This window comes from Notamacropus eugenii, chromosome 4 (genome assembly GCF_028372415.1).
Source record: "Notamacropus eugenii isolate mMacEug1 chromosome 4, mMacEug1.pri_v2, whole genome shotgun sequence".
Taxonomy (NCBI): Eukaryota; Metazoa; Chordata; class Mammalia; order Diprotodontia; family Macropodidae; genus Notamacropus; species Notamacropus eugenii.
In genome coordinates this window covers 288979088-289006275 of record NC_092875.1, presented here as the reverse complement: position 1 = coordinate 289006275, position 27188 = coordinate 288979088, and the positions used below count along the sequence as shown (strand labels likewise).

General features: G+C 38.1%; 1 protein-coding gene across 5 annotated transcripts in view; it reads right to left on the bottom strand.

Annotated features, from left to right (window-relative positions):
- Positions 1-27188, bottom strand: part of C4H8orf34 (chromosome 4 C8orf34 homolog) — a 451431-nt gene that overhangs the window by 184665 nt on the left and 239578 nt on the right. For all 5 annotated transcript variants that reach the window (XM_072604793.1, XM_072604790.1, XM_072604789.1 and 2 more), the window contains one exon: positions 22966-23101. In XM_072604793.1, coding sequence (XP_072460894.1) covers positions 22966-23101 — 136 coding nt within the window. The remainder of the gene's footprint in view (positions 1-22965; positions 23102-27188) is intronic.

The following is a 27188-nucleotide window of genomic DNA, read 5'->3' as shown; positions in this document are numbered from 1 at the left end:
CGGATAAACGTATGAGAGAAGAGACTTTCCGGAGTCGAACAAGGGTTAGGCTTTATTCAGGGTCCTGGTTACATGTGCAGGGGGAACTCTTCCTTAGGAGAGAGAGAGAAATTTCCCAAGGAGGCAAAGATCTTACAGTAAGAGAATGAAAGCAGAAGTGGAAGTGGGGAGAGAGGGGGGAGGGAAGAGCAAAGAGAGGAAAAGGGGCCTTCTGTCCTGTAAGGGCCCCTCAGCACTAAGAGAGCCTTCGGGCTTTCCTGACCCTACTTAAGCTCTCCTGCCGTATCGTTTGCACCTCAATACCGTGCCTGTTAGATAACAATAGGTGTGCCCAGATCCGGGCCAGTCTCGAGGGCGGGGATGCTCTCTCCCATCATGTTTCCCACGGGAAGAGGCGGAAATGCACGAGATAGCTCGGTCTCACACCTCAATTCCCTGCTGTTCCCTGGGGGGCCTCATGAGAACTCTAAGGTTTAGAAGTCCTCACTTTTACCTGCCCGAGACTGTCCACGTGGAACTGAGCTCACACCCCCAACATATCACTACACAAGTATAGTGCCTAACACGTAGCAACCGCTACATAAAATCCATTCCCCCATTAAAGTAAGAGCATTTTAAACTTTTCTGTTATTGATAGACCAAAAGTAAGGTCAATCGTCATCTGAACTGTATTTCTCTAATGAAATAAAGCACCCTTGAAGCTAAACACAGTGGAACCATAATAGACAACATAAAACATCAGCAAGCCTTTTGTGCTCATATTTATAGTTCATCTTTAAAGTGATATGCCCTGATGGTCTTCTCAATGACTGTATCATTCCATGGAATTTCTGAGCTGTAGACAGCTCCTGCTGCTGGACTTACCCAGTGGGAAAATCTGAACAGACAAGGAAAAATCTATTTCCCAGGAGATAGTAGTTGAATTGTTGACATATATCTCCTACTCTTTAATTCATTTTCCAGAATCAGAGCTAAAGTTTAAAAACAGGGAGGTCTTCATTTTGAAAGCATTGGGTTTTTTTCTGAGGGGTTTAAGTTTTTAGAAGACAAGTTAAAGGAAATACCCTTCTGATACTAATTGTATGTGTGTATGTGTGTGTGTGTGTGTGTGTGTGTGTGTGTGTGCGCAAGCTTTATAATGGGATATTGTATTTGAATGATCCCAAAATGATCTGAATATTTTTATTTTATTACTGTTTTCCCTCTAGGCTGAAAGAGAATGAAATTTTAACCAATGGATATGGAGAATTTCTTTTCCTTTACTCATTTTCAGTAATAAACTTTAGAAGGAAAATCAATCAATTGCTTGAACTTGACTATGCTTTTCACCTTCTAAATGACTATTACAGCTTTTTTTTTTGAAGTGCTCATGTTTTCACAATTATCTTTTATTCTTTTCAAAGGCAAAAGTAAAACTTTATACCAACCAGCAGCAAATACCTAAACACCAAATGCTCTAGTATTCCAGCCAGTACATGACTGTTGCCACAATAAGATCTGAAGGACAAATTGAAAAGAAAAGAAAAAAAATGGCCCAAATCTCAAGACAAAAGCAACATTTTTAAGAGGTGATTTTATTTTATTTTGTAAAACTAATGGTTCCCATACTGACCATAAATGTCTTTTTAATTCATAACATGGCTTTAAACTTCTTAAATATGCTGCAATACAATTCAGAACTTTAAATATTCATAATACAAATAGTTATATTGTTGCGTATCTGCCAGTGGCAATCATTCTCTTCACAATCATCAGTAATTTAATAAGTAATCTAATTAATTGCCACATCAATGATCTTTTCTCAAATCTTCAACCTCAGGGCTTCCTACAGCATTTATTGAACACACCTCTCCCATCTATGTGCTTTCTTCCCTTGACTTCAGTGACACAACAAAAACTCTTCTGACTCCTCCAGCCTTTCTAAGGTCTGCTTTTCTAGCTCCACCAACACTCCCTCCTCTTTCCCTGACATGGTAATAGATAACAGTGGGACAATACCACAAGCTTCTCTTCTACATACCCTTTTCCTTAGTGAGCTCATCTGCTCTCACACTTCCATTTCTGCTCTGCTACTCCCAATCTATAGGACCATGGGCAAGAATAGGATGAAACTGGACTATATAGTTTCAGTGATCTCTTTCCATGCTAACTTAATTTTTTATTACTCATTGTCAACTTATATTTCAGTAATACTGACATAAAAACTTAAGAAGTAGCTGAAGAATTTAGCTGTCATTGGCAGCAATTTTCAGTGTTCCATCTCTACCCCAGACTTCTCTCCAACAAACCCAACTCCTTCAGAGCATCTCAATAGAACCTCAGGCTTAGCCCTTTTTAAAAATGGATGTACTGGAAAGAATGTAGAACTGAGAAGGCTGAACTTGGAGTGATTGGCCTTCATTTCATACTCTATCTATGCCATTTACTTCCCCAATGACCTTAGGGAAGTCAACTAACCTCTCTGAGTCTCAGTTTCATTCTTAAAATGGAGTTGAATTAGTGAACCCTTCCATTTCTGAATCTATGGTTCTATGATCTTGCCCATCCAAATTTGTCCATCTTCCTGATTTCCTGATATTTGTCAATGATTATTCTTATTCTAGTCATTTATACTCATGGTTTCAGAGTCATCTGCATTACCACATATTTAGTCATCAATTCCTATATGTTCTCTTTGCACAGTATTTCCTGGTATTGTCTCTTCATCATTCGCCAACATCCTTTTTCAGATCCCATTTACCTCCTTGATACAACTATTACACTAGTCTCTTAAGAAGTCATCCTGCTTTCAGATGCTTTACTGTTCAATCCATTGAGGAGTAAGCTAGATTAGCTTTCATAAGGCACAGGTCTTACCATATTCCTCCATTAATTAAAACTTTTCATAGATTCTCTTTGGATTAAAGGAACTAAATTCTAGAGGCTGGTTTTTATGACTTTCCTCAGTCTGGTTCCAATCTGCCTCATCAGTTTTATTTCATATTGCTCTTCCTCCTTCTCATGTACTCTACTCTCTACTCAAGCCCTCATACTAGGCCTCCTTGAATAGGGCTGCTCATCCACCTTTGGTATCAACCTTCACCCAACTCTCATCTGTGGCTCCAAGAAGCTATAGCATGTTCAGTGGCTTGAGAGAGGCTTGGCAACTTCACACAACTCTGCCTTACTTCAATTCATGCACAAGTCAAGGTGGCATCCCTGATGTCTTTGGGTCCTTTTAAAAATGAAAGATGCTCCCTGCCCAAGCTGTAGACCCCTGGTCTGGCCCTGAGGGGATCCTACCCACATACTTCACCATCTTATCTCCACCTCTCCCCTTCCCCAACCTCAATGCTGTCCCCAGGGAGCTCTGCCTTCAGGGTCCAGGATACAGAGATATTGTACAAAGGTTTCTAAATCCCTTCTTTTCTACACACTTTTTAAATTTAAAAGGTGGGATGCCTGGGGGACACCCCCATACAATAAAGTCCAGGAAAAAAAGGAAAATGAAAGATGAACAATATCCTCTAGTCAAACTAGACTGGTATCTGTCTCATGTATAGGGCCAGTGTTCTTCTGTCTCCTCACTTTGCACTGCTACCTCTGCCTAGAATTCCTTCCCTCCCCTTTCCTGGCCTGTGACAGACTAAGGAAGAAAAGTGGTAAACTTGGAATTAGGAAAACCTGAGTTCAGATTGTGCCTTAGAAGTCACTTAATGTCTTTCTGCCCCAATTTCCTTCCTTAGTTATAAAAATTAAGATAATAATGGTAACTACTTGCAACATCATTGTGAGGATCAAATAAGATTAGATAGACAAACAGACATATAAATAGATGCTAGAAGACATAAGTACAGATACATGTGTACTTTGCAGGCCTTAAAACCGTATGTTAGTTGTTTCCATCAAGACCCAGCTCCAATGCCACCTTTCCTGTAAGGAGGTTTTTGAGCCTTCCATCTGGAAATAATCTCTCCTTTACCTGATCTCATAACACTTTGTATTCCTTTTTTTTTTAAATTACATTTGTTGTTTTGTTTTTTTGTCTCCAGCATCTAGCACAATGCTTAACCTTAGTTTGGACTTAATAATAAAACTGATTTATAATTTATAGTTTGGACTTAATAATAAAACTGAATTATAGGGGCAGCTAGGTGGTGCAGTGGATAGAGCACCAGTGCAGGAGTCAGGAGGACCTGAGTTCAAATCTCACCTCAGAAACTTGACACTCACTAGCTGTGTGACCTTGGGCAAATCACTTAACGCCAATTACCTCCTCCTGGGTCATCTCCAGTCATCCTGAGGAATATCTGGTCACTGGATTCAGATGGCTCTGGAGGAGAAGTGAGGCTGGTGACCTGCACAGCCCTCCCTCACTCAAAACAAAGTCAAGTACAAGTCATGTCATTATTTTTCTGATGGCATGGTCTTCAGCAATGAAGGACTTAACACACACACTTGAATTATACATCTAGTTGATTGCTTTCATTAAATTTTTTTGGAGGGGTCGAGGCAATTGGGATTAGGTGACTTGCCCAGAGTCACACAGCTGGTAAGTGTCAAGTGTGTGAGATCAGATTTGAACTCAGGTTCCAGATTTGAACTGACTCCAGGGCCAGTGCTCTATCCATTGGGCCATCTAGCTGTGCAAGATTTTTAAGGATAAAATTAATTATATTTTAACTTTTTATCTCAGAGTTTAATTGAACACATTGTCCATATTCAGTGATGATAATTGTTTGTGGAATGTGAAAATGAAAGGACCCTATCAGTAAAAAAATAAAATAAAAATAGTTTTCATATGATTTTTTGATCCTTGTAGCTCATGTGGCTCATTTCTACATACCCCATCAATCCCATTTCTACTCCAGTTGCACACAGAAAGCCACCTGGTACATCTACCTCATTGGAAGCAGCTGAGGTTTTTTTTTTGGTTAATTGCTATATCCCCAGCATCCTGTCTCCAGTCATATCAGGGCCATCTGTCATTGAGTGAAGAAACATAATTGCCTGATATACTATAGATAGAACTAAGTGTACAAACATCTAAAAATAGATCTTGATTTATAGTTGCTAATAATGACACCATGGATTGCCATGGGAAATAGGACAGAATAAGACAACAGCTACACTGCCATGCCTATTTGGTAGTTTGCTTATAGAATCCTTTCTGATACTCCATGGTAGACAAACTTTGCATATAATTCTGAAGGGATAACAATAAAGTGACTCACAGATTTACCATTCTTCAATTCATCAACATTGCTAAAAGAAGAAAAACATATCCTTACAGCAGTGATGAGAGGACCTCTGGTGAAGGAGGTCTAAGTGATGTAATTTGGCAAGACAGGAAAACTCCAGTGGCAGATTAGAGTAACAAGGATGAGACTTGTGGTTTCACTGATGCATAAAAGTTCCTGATAAGGAAAATACTCTGTCTGTCAATGAGGACTTGTATCTTGTCTGTCAATGAAAGCCTGAGGCAGTTTTGCAGAAAAGTGAGTTGAAGTGACTTGCACTTATAGTCAAGAAGCCAGCATATGTGTGAGACAAGACTTGAACCCTGGTCTATCTGCATCCATGGCTAACTCTATATCACCTCTCTGATGGCAAATTAAAGTTGAAAATCCTGCTCAACCTGCTGAATGAATGCCATTTAAATGAAAAACATGTATTAAGTACTTACTAGAGGCCAAGCACTGGAGATACAAAAAAGATAAAGTGAAAGAAATAAATTTTTAAACCTCTTATTCAGTTTTGATGTGTGCAATATCAAAATCGAGATTGACGTCACAGAATGTTAAAACAAAAAGAGATCTCAGAAGCCATGCCATCTAGTCTCATTTTAGGTCCATAGAAGCTTACTGGTTTGCCCATGGTCACATAGTAATTTAGTGAAAAAACAAGAAGAGAAATAAACTCAGGCATCTTGACCAACTGAGGAGTTTCTGGGTTACCTCCCAATGACATGCAAATATCAAAACTGAATAATTAAGCATGAAAAGATTTGGGTATTTTATATTTGTTTCTTTTTTTTCTGCCTTTCAGTGGAGAAATATGTAATTGTTATTCCAGGACTAACCTACTTCAAATTCAGAGAGGCTCATATCCTCAGGTAACTACAGAACAATGACATTTTCAGCCACAGTGATTCTTAAAGGTTCATTTACTAAGTTATAAAGCATCACCACAATGATGAACCTACAGAACCTTGATGAAAACACACAGATAATTTACTTTGAAGGAGCTATTTTCCATTGTTCATATAGGTGGTTTTGGTTTTCTTTATGTCCATTTCTAGTTAAATTTTTTTTAATGTACTACTGAGACATCATATATTAGAATCTAGATAAATTCATTCAAAAGAGTGAACAATTAATTGTGTAACATTAATTTCTCCTTGACAACAGTTTTTCTCCAGACTTGATGAGATCACTAAGTTGATTTAAGATGCTTTGAACCCATGGTTGCAAAGCCCTCCAGATCACAGTTCATTATTTGAAAATCATTGTCCTACATTGTGCTTTTTCTGAACCCCTCCAAGTACCGGATGCTTTTGTTAGAGATGAAACTGTATGACAAAAATAAAATTCTAAATATGTTTAAGTGTGGTTTTCAATGGCTGAACATAATTCTTAAGTTCTAAAACATGAACTAGAAGAACATCATTTACTAAGCTCATTTAAGAAAATTTCAGAGGACAGAGAATCATTTTTCCTTTCCCTATTTTCTTCTATTACACCAGGGATATAGCCATTTTTTCACTTTCAGAGTAGTAGATGTGCTGTTAAGATTCATATTGCCTCACAAAGTCATGAGGAAAGTGCTGAACAAAATTTACCATTCTCTATAAATGTGAGTTGTATTCACTTAGGATTATTCCAGTTGTCTACTTTATACTGTACATTTGGATAAGGCAGATGCAATGTACTTTGACGTGGATAATATTCAGAATCATTCTATATGTGTGAGTGCTCACTAATATGTTTTTCATATATCTGTTACCCATAAACAATGCCAGAGCACTAGGTATGTATGAGAATGCTTTCTGTATGAAGACCTCTGAAGTGAGACTTCTTTCTTAATTTTCATAATAATTAATCATGTTGTGATTTAATATTTATTGTATCACTTATCTAATGGTATTTTTTGACCCCAGCTTCTGGGATAAGAACTCACTGTTTAACAAAAATTGCTGGGAAAACTAGATAAGAGTGTGGCTGAAACTGGGCACAGATCAGTAGTACCTCATACCATACACAAGAATAAAGTCCAAAAGGATACATGATCTAGGAATAAAGATTGATACTATAAACAAATTAGTGGAGCAAGAAATAGTGTATTTATCAGATTTATGGATAATGGAGAAATTTTTGACTAAATAAGAGATAGAAAACATTATGAAGTGCAAAATGGATAATTTTGATTACATTAAACTGAAAAATTTTTGTACAAACAAACCCAATGCAACTAAGATTAGGAGGGAAGCAGAAAATTGGGAAAGAATTTTTACAACTGGTGTCTGTGATAAAGGCCTCATTTCTAAAATATATAGAGAACTGAGTCAAATGTACAAGAATACAAGTCATTCCTCAATTGATCAATGGTCAAAGGATATGAACAGGTGGTTTATAGAGGAAGAAATTAAAGCTATCTATAGTCATATGAAAAAATGCTCTAAGTCATTATTGATTAGAGAGATGCAAATTAAAACAACTCTGAGATACCACATCTCACCTATCAAATTGGCTGACTTAACAAAACAGGAAGATGATAAATGTTGAAGAAGATGTGGGAGAGTTGGAAGACTGATTCATTGTTGGTGAAGTTGTGAGCTGATTCAACCATTCTGGAGAACAATTTGGAACTATGCCCACAGGGCTACAAAAATGTGCATACCCTTTTACCCAGCAATACCGTTTCTAGGACTGTATTCCCAAGAGATCATAAAAATGGGAAAGGGTCCCACATGTACAAAAATATTTATTGCAGCTCTCTCTGTGGTGGCCAAAAACTGGAAATCAAGGGGATGTCCATCACTTGGGGAATGGCTGAATAAATTGTGGTATATGAACATAATGGAATGCTATTGTGCTATAAGAAATGATGAACAGAAAGATTTCGGAGAGGCCTGGAAAAACTTATATGAACTGATGCTGAGTGAAAGGAGCAGAACCAGGACAACTTTGTACACAGCAACAACGACAGTGTTTGAGGAATTTTTCTGGTAGGCTTAGTATTTCATTGCAATGCAAGGACTTAAAAAATTCCCAATGAACTCTTGAAGCAAAATTCCTTCCACATCCAGAGATAGAACTATAGAATTTGATTGCAGAATGAAGCAGATCATTTTCTTTTGTATTATGTTTTATTTTGTCTGTTTTATGATTTCTCCCACTCATTTTAATTCTTTTATGCAACATGACTACGTTGAAAATGTGTTAAATTGGAATGTATGTGTAAAACCTATATAAAATTGTGTGCCGTCTCAGGGAGAGAGTGGGGAGGGAGAGTGGAAGGAGGAGGGAGGGAAAAAACATCTAAGATATATGGAAGTGATTGTAGAACACTGAAAACAAAGTAATAAAAAAAAACTGAATGATACTTTTTTAAACAGAGATAAGGAATAGACCTCTGATTTCATTAGTATGGCAAATTCCTCTGACAAAGCACCTTCTTGGAAACTTATAACCTTAGAAAGCTGCCTAGGGCAGTGGTTCTCAAAGTACGGTCCAGGGACCCCTGGGAGTTCCTGATACAATTTTAGAAGATAATGATGTCAGAACTGTTTTCACAATAATATGAAACATTTGAATTTCTAATATAGTAGCTATATATACATACATACATAAATGAAAGCTCCTTAGTAGGAAGAATTCTCAATAATTTTTTTGCATAAAGGGGTCCTGAGACCAAAAAGCCTGAGAACCGCTATTATATTTGATGACTTGCTGGGGTATCAGTCAGTATATGATTGAAGTGGGATTTGAACCCAGGTCTTCCTGACTTGAAGCCTAGTTTTCTACCCACAATGCCATGCCCTGGCATTAAACTCATAAGGAAAAAGGCTAATGATAGTTGTTAAAGGGATTATGTTTTCCATGAATGTGAAAGTGTCTCCCCTCCATGAATCAGAACCAGCAGAGATTTCTTGAAAGAGATTTTCAAAAACTGTGAAATGGTCAGATGGATCATTGATATCAATGGTTTGGGAGTTCTCTCAGTAATACACATTACAACCCATCTAATGCCTCTCTATTCTGTGCAACTATGTGACCTGTCCTTTCATAATTTTGCTATAGGGGATTGACTGAAAGTATAGGTTTTCCTTGTTTTCTTCTTTCATTGTGAGGTTATCAGTGGAGCATGAGTTCTGTTCTACCATCCAGTCCCCCAACATGTTACCAGCTCATATACTCTACATATCATACATTTCCCTGCTGGTATCCTTTAATCCTATTTTTCGGAGTTCCTCAGTGGTCATAGGTTATAGTCTTCTCATACCTGCTTTGCTCTTTTCCATTTTATTCTGAATGACACTTATTTAAATTTTTTGAGGACTGAGTCCTTACCTCACATTTATACGTTAATAAAAGTAAAATGATGATATTACAAAGATGATGGGCCTTTCTTTCCATGAGAAGGCTGGGGTCATGAAGTAGGGTTAGTGTAGCCTTCTACCGTCCCTTCTACTCTTCAAGTCTGGATCCAACTCAATGAAAGATATAATAATAGAAATACCATGGGTAGTGACATTCTCATTAGATGATACATAAAACAGAGTTGCACATTTGTCAAAGTTGTGAGGGAGAAGACCCACCATAGAGACCAAATTGAAGAGGATTTCTTGGCTAACAGTAAAGTCATTCACATGTGCACCCTTTTGCGTATCATACTGGAAGAATAATACCCCGGAACATCATAGAGTTTCATAGAAAATGTTTGTAACAAATCAAAGTTTTGTCGGATCATCCTCACAGAAAAGGCCAAATGGATAACGAATATTGTGGATCGGTACACACATATATGTACATGTATGCATATGTATACATACATACAATCATTTTGACTGGAAGAACATTGAAGAAGAATAGGACTAAAAATGTCATGAAGGAAATTTATAACAAGAAAATAAAATGGATTTATTATATAGAAAGACTGAGGTATGTCAGAAAACCCAGAGGAGGCCTCCAGGACACTGATTGAACCACCTTTGGTGAACTTATGGGAAAACATGGACAAAGGTTGCACAAGATGGCAGGAATGATTTGGTTGTAATCTCCATTGCTGGAGGGAACTTCCAAATTAAGGGGATCAGAGATCTATTTGACTATAACCATGTGTTTCTATACTCTTATTTTTCTTGATAATATTATATTTCGTACACATAACTCAGAGCTATAGCTAGAGCAGAGCTTTGCTTTTGGATGCCCAAATTTAAAGGACTCTGAAAATACACAAGGGCCTTCAATAGCAGCTTCGTGTTATCTCTGAGTATGCTTCTACTCCCCTGCATATGACACTCCCCACTTTGCTCTTTGTACCTCAGGCAAAAAAATAATTGCTTATATAACTACTACCTCTATACAAGGAAAGTTTATTTAGAAAATATATTAGCAAGGAGTCAGGAAACGTTCTCTTCGTAATATGACCTCAGTTCAGGCCTTTCTTCATGGGATTGTAGGATTTAGAGCTGACAAGTTCTTTGGAGATCATTTAGTCCAATGCCTTCATTTTACAGGTTTGAAAACTGAGGCCCAAAGGTGTAAAATAACTTACTTAGTAACAGAGCCAGGTTTTGAGTTTAAAATTTTATAATACTAAATCCAACATGAAATCTAGTGTTTTATCTGCAACTCTGTTGCTGCTTCCTCCGCATCAGCTGCCAACATAAGCTAGTCTAATTCTGATAATTATAATAGTGGCATTTACGTAGTACTTTAAGGCATGCAACACTATTTACAAATATTAGAACATCACCACACAACCCTATAGGTAAGTTTTATTATAATTCCTCTCTTACAGATGAAGAAACTGAGGCAAACAAAGGTTAAAGGACTTGCCCAGGGTCACAGAGCTAGTCAGATGTCTAAGGGATGGATCGGAACTTAGATCTTCCTGACTCCAGGTCTATCAGTCTATCCACTGTACCATTATGCTGCCTACTTCAAAGATAAAGAAATAGATTTATGGAGATTAAATAATTTGAGCAATAACTTGTAGTAATTTAATGGCAGATTGGAGAATAGAACTCAGGTCTCCTGACTCTCAGTCCACTGGGAGTAAACTTTGCAAATCATCATGATGCCTCTCAAGGACTGTTCCTAAATAGTCTCATCAATTTAATATTTATATGCCTGTTGCAGGACATGAAACCAGATCAATCAGAAAATAAGTGGGCTTCTACATATAACCATATCTGGTACTATTTTTCAATCAATTTCATTCCATATAATTATATCAAATATAGTCTTGAGTAAATTTAAGAGAGATTTTAATGCTTTTTTTAAAATTCTACATTACATTAAATATCTCATTAGAACAGGGAGGTGACCTTAGGTTCTAAAAGCCTATTACAATTCAGTGAATGCAGCTATTAAATGAATGAGGTCCAGAAGAGAGGAACTTTGATCTACCAGAATGTAGAACTTCAAAGAAAGGCCTTATATGTATTTCAAAATATTTATAGTGGCACTTGTGTAAGAGCAAAGAACTAGAAAATAAGTAAATGTCCATTAATTGGGGTGAGGGATGGGTGACTGAACAGACTGTAGTACATGAAGTTACAGGAATATTCCTATAAGTTATTGTAATAATTACTATTTTGTTTGTCCTTCATTTTCAAAGAGGATCATGACATCAGGGAAATGATATGACTTACAGCTGACTTTGATTTGAGTGAGGGAGGGATATGTAAGGTCACCAGCCTCATTTTCTCCTCCAGAACCATCTGGGTCCAGTGGTCAGATATTGATCAAGACCACTGAAGATGACCCAGGATGTATATAATGTAGTTATATTACTATAAGAAATTAAGGATATACAGAATACAGAGTTGCCTGGGAAGACATAGATGGATAAGATAATGCAAAGTAAATTAAGCAGAACCAGAGAGACAAAATAGGATAGATCACAACCATTTGAAATGAAAAAGAGAAAATGAAACAAAAACAAAGCTGACAGCACTATAATTATGACTAAACTAAGTTCTGAAGAATGGCTGAGAAAATGTACCTCTGTCCCTTCTTTGAAGAAGTAAAGCACTATGAGTATAACAATGCATATACTGTCAGATGAAGATGACATGTTGGTGAGTTTTACTGAACTTCTTCCCTCTCTACCCTAAAACTTTCTTTTTTTCATTGTTATAAGGTATATGTAAATAGGACCAGCATTCCCCTGATCCATGTCAGGTTCTTTCCTTTCATCTACAACATAGTGTGGCTTTATCTAAAAATATGCCTAAAATTAATATTAATTAAATATGCCTAAAAATTACCTTAAAAGATGTCTTAGGACTTGCTTATTCTGTGTGTTTGGCCCCAACTTTCTGGTCATCTAAGGACATAAAAAGCCCCAGCCTTGAATCTAGGTCCCTTAGACTTGGTCAATTTCTGAAGCCTGCAGCAGTGATATTTCCCTTCTTGATGTACCAGACATGTTTCCATATGGAGAAAAAGGGTGCAGCCTCTAAAGAGGTTCAGTGCTCCTGTATCCTTGTTGCATATCTTTACTGTTAAGTCTCAGTCATCCTTCTTGTGCTAAGTGTTCAAAGACTTGTGAGTACCTCATTTCTTCCCAACATTGAAGCTGAACTGAGAGAGTACTGACATTATAGTCAAGCAGTGGACAATGAGGAATGGTCTTCTGGGGTGGGGAAGAGGGAAGGATGTCTTTGGTAATGATACCAAAAAAAATATATCAATATTTTTTCAAAACAATATAAACATTAGGAAGATGAAAGGGGCCCTCATAAAATTTACTATCTAGTTGCCCTAGACCCAAGCACTATGTTCTACACGATTGAAAAAGTTAGGACTTACGAAGCTACTAACATAAACCAGGCAGATGATGGGGGCTATAAGAAATAAAGCCAAAAGTAAAAGAATCCCTACTCTTGAGGAGCTTATAATTTATAGGGAGGGAAAGTCCTGGTAGATGTAGGTGTGTGTCTGTGTATAAACATTTTTTTTTCCTCCAAGTTAGCAACAAACTGTTCCTGATCAGAGAAGAGTTCTAATTTGCTGACACTAATTCTTCTGGTAGTCGTTTTGCTTTGGGGATACTGCTTTTATTGAATGAGAATATTTAGCTTGGAAAGGATAAGTCTGTGATTAGTCCAGCACCCAGCACCACACATTGCCTTCATCACTTTCATGTTCTGTCTGTCTCTTCTCCTTACAATTACATAGTCTATTAGACGCCAATGTTTGCTTCAAGGGTGCATCCACGAAATTTTATTGTGTTTTAGGTAAACAGAAGATAGTGTTGGTGATGAGAAAGTCATGGGATGCACAAGTCTTCTTTAGTAAATGACCATTACTGTTGCTGTTTCCAACTCCATTCCTCCCGAGGACTCTCTGTCAAGTCTGGTAGTCTGAGCCTACTCTAGCATTAAAGTCACCCAGAATTATAAACTTGTCTTCTTTTGATACATTGACGATAAGGATCTCCACTTCTTCATAAAATTTTTCTTTGACCTCATCGGGGTTCATCATGGTGGGAGCATAGGTACTGATGATGGTGACATGACATTTTCCTGCAAGTGGCAATCACATTGTCATGAGCTTGTCATTCACTCTTTTTGGCAAGCATGCCAGCTTGCTGACTAGATTAGTTTTGATTGCAAAACCTACGGCAACTTCACAGTTTGTTGCTAACTTGGAGAAGTTTAACCAACATACAGTTGGTGACAGTGAAGCAGAAAAGGAGAGGGAGGCTTTCAGAGATCTGGTAATACTGCATTTGCTCATCTGGGTCAGAACATCTGCAAACACCAAAGTTGGTTTGATGAAAGTGATGGGGAAATTCAGAAGCTGCTAAATGAAATATGAGAACTCCACAGGGTTTATCAACAGGAAAGTTCATCCACCTCTAAGAAGGCAGCATTTAATTCCATTAAAAGTAAAGTACAAGCAAAGCTTAGAGAGATGCAGGATTCTTGGCTCAGTAAGAAGGCAGATGAAATTCAGTTCTATGCTGATGGTAACAATCCAAAGTGCTTTTATGATACCCTAACGGGGTATCATAAAGGTTATTAATAGGCCAGAGACCTATGTTGCATCTGAACTACTCAGTGTTGACAGAGTCACATTGATTAGTGATAAGGATATGTTCCTAGAGAGATGGGCTGAACACTTCCATAGTGTTCTCAGCAGACTATCATCAATCAATGCCAAGGCCATTAACCATTTACCTCAATTTGAAGTCAGTCTCTCCCTTGCTGAAGCTCCAGCTGAAGAAAAGATTTTGAACATCATTAGGTTCCTTTCATGTGGCAAAGCACCTGGTGCTGATTGTATTCTAGCTGTGATTTACAAGGTAGGAGGACCATTGCTCATACAAAACTGACTGAAATTTTCCAGGTTATATGACAAGAGGAAGTTATCCTCCAGGAGTTCAAGGATGCCTCCATTGTCTATCTCTATAAAGGTAAGGGGAATAGATTGTCCTATGACAATCTGTTGCCACAGGGGGTCTCTCTCATATTCACTGCTGTCAAGATTCTCGCCAGAATCCTCCTTAATAGGTTTATCCTTCATCCAAAAGATAGTCATCTATCTGAGAGCCAGCTTAGCTTCAGAAAGGGCTGAGGAACAGTTGATATGGTGTTTGTTGCCAAACACCTCCAGGAGCAGAACAGAGGTCTAGATGCAGTGTTTGTAGATATGACCAAGGCCTTTGATACTGTTGGTCATGACCAAAGTGGAGAATGTGTTGGTGCATGATTTTTGGTTTGTGGATGATTGTGCACTCAATGCAGCCTCTGAAGCTGAGATGCAACGAAGTATGGATCAGTTCTCTTCTGCTTGTGCTAATTTTGGCCTAACAACACCAAGAAAACACGGGTGCACCACCTGCCACCACCACACCATGCATACATGAAACCATAGGTTACAGCAAATGGAGAAGTTTTGAATGCTGTGGATAAGTTCACTTACCTTGGTAGTGTACTCTCCAGGGATGTACACATTGATAATGAGGTTGATGTACTCATTGCCAGAGCTCAGTATTTGGGAGGCTCCAAAGGAAAGTATGGGAGAAAAGAGGTGTTAGACTGACTACTATCAGCCGTGGTGCTGATCTCATTGTTGTATGCCTGTGTAACCTGGACACTATACCAGCGCCAGGCCAGGAAACTGGATTGCTTTCATTTGAGTTGTCTTAAGAAGATTCTGAAGATCACCTGGCAAGATAAGGTACCAGACACTGAGATCCTTACTTGAACTGAACTGCCAACCATTCAAACTCTGCTTCAGAGAGCACATCTGTGATGGCCTGGCCACATTGTTCAAATGCAAAATATACACTTGCTAAAAAGCATTTTTAAATATATTTATGGAGAACTTGCATGGGGCAGGCAATCACATTGTGGTCAGAAGAAGTGATACAAGGACACTCTCAAGGTCTCTCTTAAGAACTATGAAATTGATTATGTGACATGGGAGACACTGGCACAAAACCACTCAGTATGGTGTGCCCACATCAGAGAAGGTGCTGTGCTCTGTGAGCAAGGCAGAGTTGAAACAGCTCAAAGGAAATGCAGGATGAGAAAATTTAGAGTATCCACCCCAAATGTTCACATGGACTATTTGTGCCTGACCTGTGGCAGAGCATTCCGAGCTTGTATTGGTCTGATCAGCCACAGTCAGACACATTGAAACTTGAGTCTAGCATAGTGATATTAATTTTGGCCTCTTTGAGAACAAAGAACGACTAACCAACCAACCAGCATATAAACACATATACCTATGCCAGATCCAGTGCAAAACAAAATGAAGCCAGGGATTCTGTAAAATGAAAGGAGGGAAAGAAATCATTCCAGGCATGTGAGATAGGCAGGACAAAGGCACAAAGACAGGAGATGGAGAGCCGTGTGTGAGAAGGTACACAGTAAATATTTAAAAATGAATTAAGTTGACTATCATAAGTGTTAAAGGTATGTATGTTTATGCAAAACCTGGGAAAATGGAAAGCTAAATTATATACAGATGAGAAGAAAACCATGAAGGATAAAGGGTAGAAACACTGTTAGATGTGAGTCAAACTTTTATTTTTTTTTCAAATTTTTAAAAAGCAATTTTAAAAAAAATGCACAAATATAATAAAGAAGACTCTAAACCAACAGAAATACATATGTGCAAGACTTGAACTCAAGCCTTAATGACTCCAAATCTGGTATTTACTATGCCACTTGATTGCTTCCAAGTCTCATAGCTACTGGCAGACAAATGCAAGATTCAAACCCAAAACTTCTTACAAATTCTAGCCTTCTTTCCACTGCACACAATATTCATTTATCTGTCATTCATTGAACCTACTATCCCCAGAGAACTTTCATGTTATTTTTACTACTTGTCAGGTTATTCTGCACCTATAGCCAAAATATTGTATTGTGAATTTGTGACCACACTGGAGGACAACAAACTAGAACTGGTTATATATCACATGGAGGGGGAGACCAATTTGGAAGCAATGAGTGCTTTCTTAGGGCATTCTCAGGCAGAACTTTCAAGCTTGTAGCGCTGTATGTTTTCTATAATCCTATTTCTCTTTAAATCACATTCAACCCCTCTTTGTGAGTTACTGGTGTTAAGCATGAATGAATTCAGCCCTTGCACCATTAAAAACAAAAAAGCTTCTTACTTGCAGGAATGCATTGGCAGGAGTCCACAGGAACAAGATTTAACTTCTGAGCATGGCAGCGGGTACGTGCATCTAATGGGTGGTCTTTGTTGAAAAAGCTTATAAAATCCACTGTCTTGGTTGTTCAGGGCCTTGGCATCATCATTTTTACCTGCCTACTCAAGTATGTGCCAACAAATTTTTAAATGTTGAAGGAAGATTGTACAGACACTCTTCATTTAAAACTTACAAATCATTGAATTGAGCAAACCACAAAAACTTCCTGGATAATTGTGCGTATCATTGACCTACAAGCACTTTGCTCTCTGTTGAAATATCTTAGTATGACTCCTAGGCAACGGATGAAATGTATTTTGCCCCTGCTGGATCCTCCTCCCCCAAAGGCTGCCACCCATTTTCCCCCAGTGAAGCATTTGGATTTAAATTACTGGAAGCTGTCAAAAACCAACTCAGTGGATTTCATAAATAACTTCAAATTCAGAAGTATGTTAAACGTATTCAGAGATTCCAAGGACATATCAGTATCTTCTATCAAACAAACCTAAAAAATCAAAATTTCTCTGCCTTCCAATCTAGTCTTTTACTGATGATCAGAGAGAGGGATCCTAAATAGAACTATTTTAAATGATTTAAATAGAACTATTTTTTTCCCACTCATTCACTTTTATTGAGGAACCATGTTTTGTCCCACCTGCTAAATGATGTCACCCCTTTGTTTAAAAGACAGAAGATGCAGCCAAGCCTACACTGGGCTGAGTCTATCTGAAGCTAGCTCTGCTGTAGGACTGTTTTCCAGTTTGAAAACACTTAAGCTATACTCCATCTGCATCTATTCCCCTAGCTATATGTGAAACATTTATGGGCAAAATGGTTCATTCTCCCAGCTGTATTTTAGTCAACAAATCTCTTTATATCCTTGAGATTTAACCCAATATTTTACTCATAAAACTTTGCAGAGGAATTGGATGTGATCTAAATGTCCTTTTGCCAGATCTTTTGAAGGACAACTTTGTCAATTGAAATAGCAGGAACTTCAAGTCATGAAAAGGTCACCAGTAGAAAGCATCAATACTGTTACGGATGTCCATTTCCTACCAGATTCTGCATATAGAGTGTCCCCAAAGTCCTAGTGCAGTTTTAAGCTTATTAAGCTTAAATAGCTTGAAACTACACCAAGACTTTGGGGACTCCTTGTATTATATTAAGATCCTTGCTGGTCATCTGCTTGATAAAAATTTACGATTTTAGTAAAAAGTTCCAGAGGCATCCTATACAATCTAACCTTTCCAGCTTTTCTTATTAAGTAGTTCACACCTTTTTGTGAAAGCTAGTTTTAGATGTTTGGAGGAAAAGATTGAGGAAAATAAAAATCTACAGATCAGATTCCATTTTTGTTAATTATTATTTTTTATTAATATCTTTATTAATCCATATAGAAACTTTTAAATATCATTTGAATGTATTGCTTCTAAATAACAAAATTAATACTGAGCATCTTGAGGCTGTGTAATTAGTGTTTCTGCAGCATAACATTTATTCTTAGCCACTCTCTCCCTCATCTCTACAACACAATGGGAAACCTTGTGTTTACTTATCTGTATACTTGCTGCCCTCCCCTGCCCACCTAACCCTGGGATAATAAAAGTCCTTCAAGGGCATGGACTGATACTTTTTTGTCTTGCTATCCCCAACTCTTATCCCCAGCACAGTACCTGGCGCACAGTAGGTGTGCTTATCGTATTGCCTTAAATTGCACCTTGTTTCTGTGGTAATGTAACTGACTGCACAGTGAAGCTTGGCAGCTAGGTTGCTCTTGAGAGTGAAAGCAGAAGATTCTTTTCCTTGCCCAGGCTAACTAAGCCCAGGTGAAGGATAGAATGACAGATAAAGAATAAAAGAGGATAATCTTTCTTCTTCATCCTAGAAGAGTTGCGTTCCCCTGAGTATTGTAAACAATCAGATCCCCAGGTTATTAAAATTATTTAAATCTACTAGTAATTTGGGTAGTTCATCAGCACTGGGGTTTTTTTGGGGGGTGGGGGTAAATGACTTGTTAGGAAGTGGTCGGGATGAAAGAGAAAAGAAAATTAATTGAGTATGGTTAGTGGGCATTTGAAATTCCTCCAGCTTGAGGCTGGTGGATATCTCAAGCTCTGGAGATCCGAGCTACAGCAAGCTAAGCTGGTCAAATGACCACACTCTGGTAGTTTGTTTTTGTTTGTCCTTAGAAGAGGACCCTGACATCAGGGAGGTGAGCTAAATGTCCATTTGCCAGATCTTTTGAAGGGTGACTTTGTCCATTGAAATAACGGAGACTTCAAGTTAAAAAAAAAATGTCACCAGTGAAAAGCATCAATGCTGTTAGGGATGTCCATTTCATACCAGATTTTGTACATAGAATGTCCCCAAAATCCTACTATGCTTTTAAGTTTGTTAGCTTTAATAGCTTGAAGCTTCACTAAGACTTTGGGGACCCTCTATAAAATATTAGGATCCTTGCTGATCATCTCCTTAATAAAAACTTAAGATTCTAGCAAAAAGTTTCAGAGGCATACTGTACAAGCTAATCTCAGCTTGTCTGAAGTCGTTCACACTCTTTGTGAAGGCTTGTTTTGGATGTTTGGAAAAAAGATTTAGCAAAATCAAAAGCTATAGATCAGGTTTCATTCGTAACTTGAAGCTTTCTAGGTACCGCACCTCAAAGTCTGCCAAGGGGTGGTGATTTCTCCTAGTGGAGAGAACATTTACGCTGACCAAATGATGTCTTTGAAATAAGGACGTGAAATGATCTTATAATATGTCATGTTCTTAGTTGTCTCACTGACAAGAGGGGGAACTTGCCCTGAAATAAATGCCTCCTAAATGACAACTGTAACTCTGTGGTAGCACTCTGGTACAGTTTCCACATTCAAATAGCTGCTTAGCTGAAATTCAAATATGAATGTCAGGTGAAAGAAAATAGAAGAAACAAAGCTGGGGAAAAGTAATTAGTGAGAAAATCCCTGGATGTTAGTAGAAGAGATTTCAATGGATACTTTTAAGTATTTGTATACATTCTAATTCTTTTAAGAACACAGGTCAAACCCATGACTATAAAATCTTGTAGGAGAAAATAATCCCAAATGTGTATAATCCACTTATTCAAACAATTTTTGGTAGAACATGATTCTAGAAGAATAAAGAATGGGCAGTCTCTTAGTCTACACTATAATGACAAAATAATTACAAATGTGCCACTATGTAAATAGAAAGAACCTGGAAAAAATGAAACAGTACTATGCAATCATGATGAAAATTCAGGATCTTGTAGAAGACAGGAGAAAATATACATGTAGGGGGACAATAGGTGGGGAGCAATCCATTGATGACATATCTGGTGGAATGTTGGTTAATTTTGCTGAAATGCTTTCCCTCTTACCCCTCCTCCCCAACTTTATTTATTTGGTTGGTAATAAGGAATGGCTCCCTCTGGAGGGCAAGTTAGCTGGCCATTTATCACTGTGGCTACTTACTACCTATCTAATCGATGTATGGGGAAGTCATCTAACAACTCACTGCCTTTCAGGGTTTCAAGTTACTGCTCTGTAAAATTAAAATTAAACAAATGAACCCTTGAAAAGACTAAAATTATCCAAAATACTCATTTTATAGATGGAGAGGCTGATAGAGAGGTAAAGCAATTGAGCCCAGGTCACAAAAGTAGTAAGCAGGAAATACTGACCCTTGGAACCAATTCAATTCTCATTTTGGGGGGGAAAAAAAAACAGGAACCAAGATACGTTTTGAATCTTCTCTAAATTGTTTAGTTTTGACACTCCAACATTTGTGAGCTTTTTATAATTTCTTGATGAGGATAGTTAGCTACTTGAAGTGAGATACTATGTCTAATAAGTTTTTTAATCTTCCCCTGGGCCTAGTGCAATGAATGGATAGATTTGTAAATGCTCAAGGAATAGTTGTTGAATCACTGAATTTCAAACTTTAAAGACTTAGAATTTTTGTCCTTTTCATAGGATCTGGGCTCTCTAACCAGCATGTTAACAAGCATCCATGTTTTGCAAAGTTATCATTAGAAGATAGGCCCCTAGCATTTCCTTTAATTAACTAAATAGCAGCTCTTCCCAGGTGGGTCTGTCTCATAGAGGCTATTTGTATTACCCACACCTCTCTTCCTTAATTCTAAATAATCCACTTCTCTTTTTCTCTACAGGAAAATCTAAGCTCAGAGCTCACTTTATATTGAGGGGGTCTGGCCCCTCCCACCCAAACTGCACTTTATAGCTGAATTAAAGGTGGCAGCCTTCTCTCCTACTTGACTTCCAGGAGTCAAGCTAATTGTTTTCAAAGCCCTCCTGGGACAAAACATCCTACATCTACCAAAGGTAGATAGAGTGCAATATAGAGTGCTTCTCTTTAATACACACACACACACACACACACACACACACACACACACACACACACACACACACACACACACACACACACACACACCCCACACACACACACCCCACACACACACCCTTTCATATACCTTGAAAATTCCTAAATAAACCACAGGGGAAAAAAAGGAAATAAATGGAGTGTGCGTTCCTGAATCATCCCCTAAATATGACCTGACGAAGGAAAATCTCTGTGAGTTGTGGCCCAGAAATGCCACTTTCCTGGAGCTATCCTCTTGTCCTGAATATTGCCTTCAGTTGGCATCCCAGTGAATAATCTCAGGGTATAAATCAGTGCTTTTCCTGGCCCTCATATCTCCACAGGTGTCCTTTATTTTTTTTTAAGTAACTATTAATCAACTGTAAAGGGGCACAAGCTAGAAAAATTTGACTTGATTTCCCCACAGGTTCCTTAACTCCCAACACACACACACAGACACACACAGACACAGACACACACACACAGACACACACACACACACAGACACACACAGACACACACAGACACACACACACACACACACACACACACACACACACACACACACACTCTTTTACTTTCATTGGATTTAATCCCCTCTCAAACTGCACAATGGAACAGCCAGAGGTAAAGACAAGGAGATAAAACCAGCAGGCCTAAGTATTGTGCTTGCTAATCTGCACCATTTACATAAGGGTTAGAGGGCCAGTTTTGTCATTTAAACAGGCTTAAAAGCCCCTTTGCAAATGAGATTTAGGCTCTACAAAAGCTTGAATTCTAGGAACTGCCTGGAGCTTCTGCTGGCCTTGCTGTTGGGAGTTGGCTTGGCTGAAGGAAGACCTGGCTACTCATTTGGCCTCCCTACGACGTACGCAAAAATTGTTCCCAGCAGCCAAGACCCAAAGGAGAGCAAAGTGATTAAATTCTTTTCGAAAGGTAAGGAAGGTAAAGGAGGTGTAACCAAGCAGCTAATAGCGTCCTAATAATAGGATCCTGAAAGGTCCTGACTCCTCACTTAGGCTGTTGCCTTAACTTTGGTTTTGAACTTTTACAATTCAGAAACAGGCTTTGCAAATCTCCAGAAGCTCAGTCCTCTAATGAAATGCAGAGACAGAAAGGCTTAAAATAGCTGGAAAGTCAGGAGCAGGCTACTCTAGCCTCTGAGGTTCACTGTGGGTGAGTGTGGCATCTGATAAAAGGGTAAACTCCAGAAGGGACTCCATTGCCAAAGACAGCCAGAAGCAAATTTGTTTTCCTCTAATCTTGAGGTTCTTGACGTGTGTGTGTGTGTGTGTATGTGTGTGTGTACATACATTAAAGAGAAGCACTTTGTATGAAAACCATATCATCATTCTGTTTGCTAAGATAGTATCAGTGCAAGTAGAAAGCTTTAAAATGAGTTTGTTCAGTTGTGTTTTTGGAGCAGCATGACATAACTATGTCACCTTATCTTGATGAGAATATTATTTTATCCACACAATAGAGAGTGTGAACTCTCAATAAGGAGACTCTATTTGCCAGTGGAGATCAGCATCTGCTGTTGACCATGGCCATACAGCCATCATATTTTAGAGAACTTGAACCCAGGTCTTCAAGAGTCAGAGACCAATTTGCTGTCTGGCCACTATATTATGCTGCCTCTCTACAGAAGCATCCTGTGAACACCAGTAAGTATCTGTTAATAACACATTCTTTTACCTGGCACATCTGGAGCAGATGTTCAATGTGACCTTTGCCTGGGGTTCAGGAAGATGAGCTGTTCGAGTGGGGTTAAATTTGCTCCCAGAAGGCATTAGGGTAGTTACTCCTTCCATTCTCAAATCATCTAGGTCCTCTGTAACAACATAAATGATTATAGACTCCAAGTTAAAATAAGAAAAAAAAAAGGGAAAACCAGTTGTAACAATGGGACATTTTTGCCCTGCAGCCGTTAAGGAGAAAGAAAAAGAAGTTCGTTCTCTTAGTATGAACTAACCAACTGCATTAGAGGACATTCTGTAAAATGTAATTTTGTAAGTTTTTTATTCTTTGTGAATGAATCTTACCTTATTTTTTACTATCTGGTAAAATTGTTTATTGATAGAAAATTTCACTGAAAGAGAGAGAAGATTCAAAAGAGGAGAGAGACTGATAGCCATTTTCAAATATCTGAAGGGTTGTCATGTGGAGGAGGATTAAAATAATCTAGGTTATTCTGAGACCATCCTGATCATCATTTCTTATTACAGTAGAGTTTGTAGAGTATTATTCTTATTCTTTGTAGAGTAATAGAGTTGAAATAGTGCCACAAGTAGAAAACCTGGTAAAAATTGGTTCATGGAATAGATGAATACCTGAGGTCCCTTTCAATTATAAATCTGTAATGCTATGAACCTATGAACTACAATGAATGGGTAGAAATCATGGGAAGAGAGATTTCTGGCCCAAAGTAAGATTTTTATTTCTAATAATTAAACTGAACTGAAAAAAGAATGAGCTGTATTATTAGATTATGAGCTTGTCTCTTGAACTGTTCAATCAATGGTTTGATGACCACTCATCAGAAAATGAGAATCCCGTATCCAGTAAAAAGTTAGATAAGGCTTTAAGCATCCTTCCATTTCTAATGCAATATCAGGTAATGAAATGTATTTTGGGTGAAAAGTGCCCCATTCCCAAGAGAAAACCACATCATCATTTTGTTTGCTAAGACAGTATCAGCACAAAGTAGAAAGCTTTAAAATGAGTATGTTCAGTTGTGTTTTTGGAGCAGTATGACATAAATGTCACCTTATCTTGATGAGAATATTATTTTACCCAGAAAAATATATTGGCACCATTCTTCATTCATTCATCTATTCATTCAACAAACATTTAGTATATAAAACACCTTTCTAGGCTTTAATGGTGATGGCACATAATGCTAATGGACTGGATAATTTCCAAGATTCTTCTAAACCACTGTTTAGCTTTACAAAAACTACTAAAAAGACAAAACTTCTCCAACATCGGTTGTTGTTAATTGTTCAGTTGTTTTCAGTTGTATCTGACTCTTTTGTGACCTCATTTGGGATTTTCTTGGCAAAGATAACTGAAGCTCTTAGCCATTTCCTTCTACAGTTCATTTTATAGATGAAGAAACTAAGACAGAGTTAAGTGACTTGCCCAGGGTAACACAGCTAGTAAGTATCTGGGCCCATGGTGATTTGTATTCAGAAAGATACTCTATCCACTCTACCACCTAGCTCTCCTGTTACACAACATGCATGTCTTGAAGTAAGGAAAAGGCCTGGGTTTGAAAACTGCCTCTGTCATTCACTGGTTGTGCCATTACTGATGAACTGTATAATTTTGAACTTTGGTTCTCTCCTCTGACATGGTAATTAAAAGGACTTGTAATACCTCTCATGGTTGTTGTGAGGCCTGAAGAAGATAATCGATGTTAAGTATTTAAGTACTTTATAAATCTTACAACTATCTGTCAATTATATTTTAATGATGGCATATACCTATATCATAATAACTATTGCTTTTTGTTATATAATGTTGAAGCGCCAATGCAATATTCACAATGTATTACTCTCCACAGGGAAGGCAGAACCAAAACATTTATTCAGACCCTAAATCCATCACAGCTACAAAAATCTGCACAATAACAATGCAGAGAATAACCCCACTGTCTTCCCCCTGATGGGCTTCCCACAAACCAGGTCATCACAAGCAGGCTTCCCTTAAACAAAATCACACTCACAAAATCACTCAGGCTTCCCAGGAGCCTGCATCCTTCCTAGCTCTGACTGCTCTCAAAGCTAACTTCCTCTCAGCCAGGGCCTTCTCACAGGCAAACATTCATAAGCCTGAACCTTGCCTTGCCTTACCTGCCTGTGTCCTTTCCCCTTTGTCCCTACAGCGCTCACTCACTTCCTCCCAATTCTGCTCCACTCTTCCTGTTCAGTAAGCTCCTCCTCCCACATATGATTTAGGCTTCCTGGTGATTGAATGGATCTATTAATGAATAGGAAAGATTTTCTAATTCACATTACCATTACAATTGCTATGTGTTTCTTCCCCATTATCCATTTAGCTATTGCTTTCTTTGTGATAGTCATCTTTCTTCTTCTGAGACAGCCCCAAGCTACAGAGCCATAAAATATCACCAGTGGAATACTGGCATAAAAAGATGGACCTTTATTTCTAGGAGGAACTTGGTGAAATTATAGTAAATTTGCAATTTCCCAAAGGTAATGCAGTCTAATTGCCTCCTGGACCCACCTCATTGTTTATTTACACTTGGTAACTTGAAGATAGAAATTTTTGTTGAATGGTAAAGTTGTGAATCAAACTTTGGGGGGATTATCAGAGAGAGAAGAGAAAGTAGAGTCATCAAATGTAGATGGCTTTTTCAAGGAGTTTAACTGAGAAGAGAAGGAGAGTTATAGAATGATAGTTAGTGGGCATGGTATGATCCAGAGAGGGGTCTACCACTGTAATGATGGCGATCAAGAGCAGAGTTCGTATTGAAGAGTGATTTGGTATGACTTTTAAGATCCTCCAGATGGTCCTGTTTGTGGATAACCTTGTGTTGACTGCATCAAATCTGGGCAAATTTCCATGTCTCCTCTCAGGAATGGTTAATCATTTAAAAGAGTTTGGCCTAACTACCCATGAAGGAAAAACCACATAATTTAAGAATGTCTGTTGCCCATATTATAATATGCATTTAGATGGACAATCTATATAGACTTTGTCCATCAACTACTTCAAAGTTCCTAATGCATTTTAGATAGCCACATTCAAGAGTCTTTTTTATCAATACTCTACCTTCTTCCTATTTCTGTGTCATTTGACATTGTCAGTCACCTCCTCTGGGAGCCTTTCTACTGTCTGTGTTTTTATGACTCTTGATTCTTCCTCCCTGTCTGGCTGTTCCTTCATAATTTTCTTTGCTGAATCTTCATGCCTGTCATCCTCATTTACTATACACACCCTCAAGATTCTGTTCTAAACTCTAAATTGACATGAGGCTAGAAAGGCACTTGAATATAAGGTAGATGAGGTAAGGGAGGGGTGGCAGAACTATGCAGAACAGTTTAGTGGAGAGGGTTCAGAGGACATCTCTTGTAGTAGTGTAATAATGAGGACTTCACTGGGATTGAGGTAGAGGTAATAGAGAGGAGGGGCAGATGTGAGAAATGTCCAGGAGGGAGAATTAACTACTTTGGATATGAGGTGTGAGGGAGAAAGAAGAGTGAAAGTTCATATTAAGGTTTAAAAAAATAGTTGATAAGGTGAATTGTAGTGCCAGTGGTAAGAGTGAAAATAAACTGGAGCCATAGGCTTAGGAGGGTATTGATTTGGGACATGTTGAATTTTAAGTGAGATGTCCAAGTGGAACAATTCTGTAGAAGTGAATCTAGAGCTCAGGATCAGGAATGGAGATACAGATTTGAAAGTCATTTGAATTTAGTTGGTAAGTGAAATCATCATAATGGGAAAACTAAGTGTTCCTGCTAGATGTTTCACTTTCCTTATAAGTGAGAATGTTCTGGACAAGACAGTCAGTCATTCAACAAGCTTTTTACTAAGTACTTCCTTTGTGCAAGGCACTGTAAAATGCATGACAGACACAAAGAAAGGCAAAAATATAGTCCCAGATTCCAAGGAGATCTAATGGCACAGATAACTGAAAACAACTGTACATACAAGTTACATGGCATAGTAGATAGAGCACTGGGCTTGGAATCAGGAAAACCCACCATCATGAGTTCAAATCCTGTCTCAGATGCTTACTAGCTGTGTGACCCTGGGCAAATCACTTAACCCTATTTGCCTTAGTTTCTTCAGCTGTAAAATGAGCTGGAGAAGGAAATGGCAAGTAACTCCAGCAACTTTGCCAAGAAAACCCCAAATGGGAGTTATGAAGCATCTGATGTAACTGACCA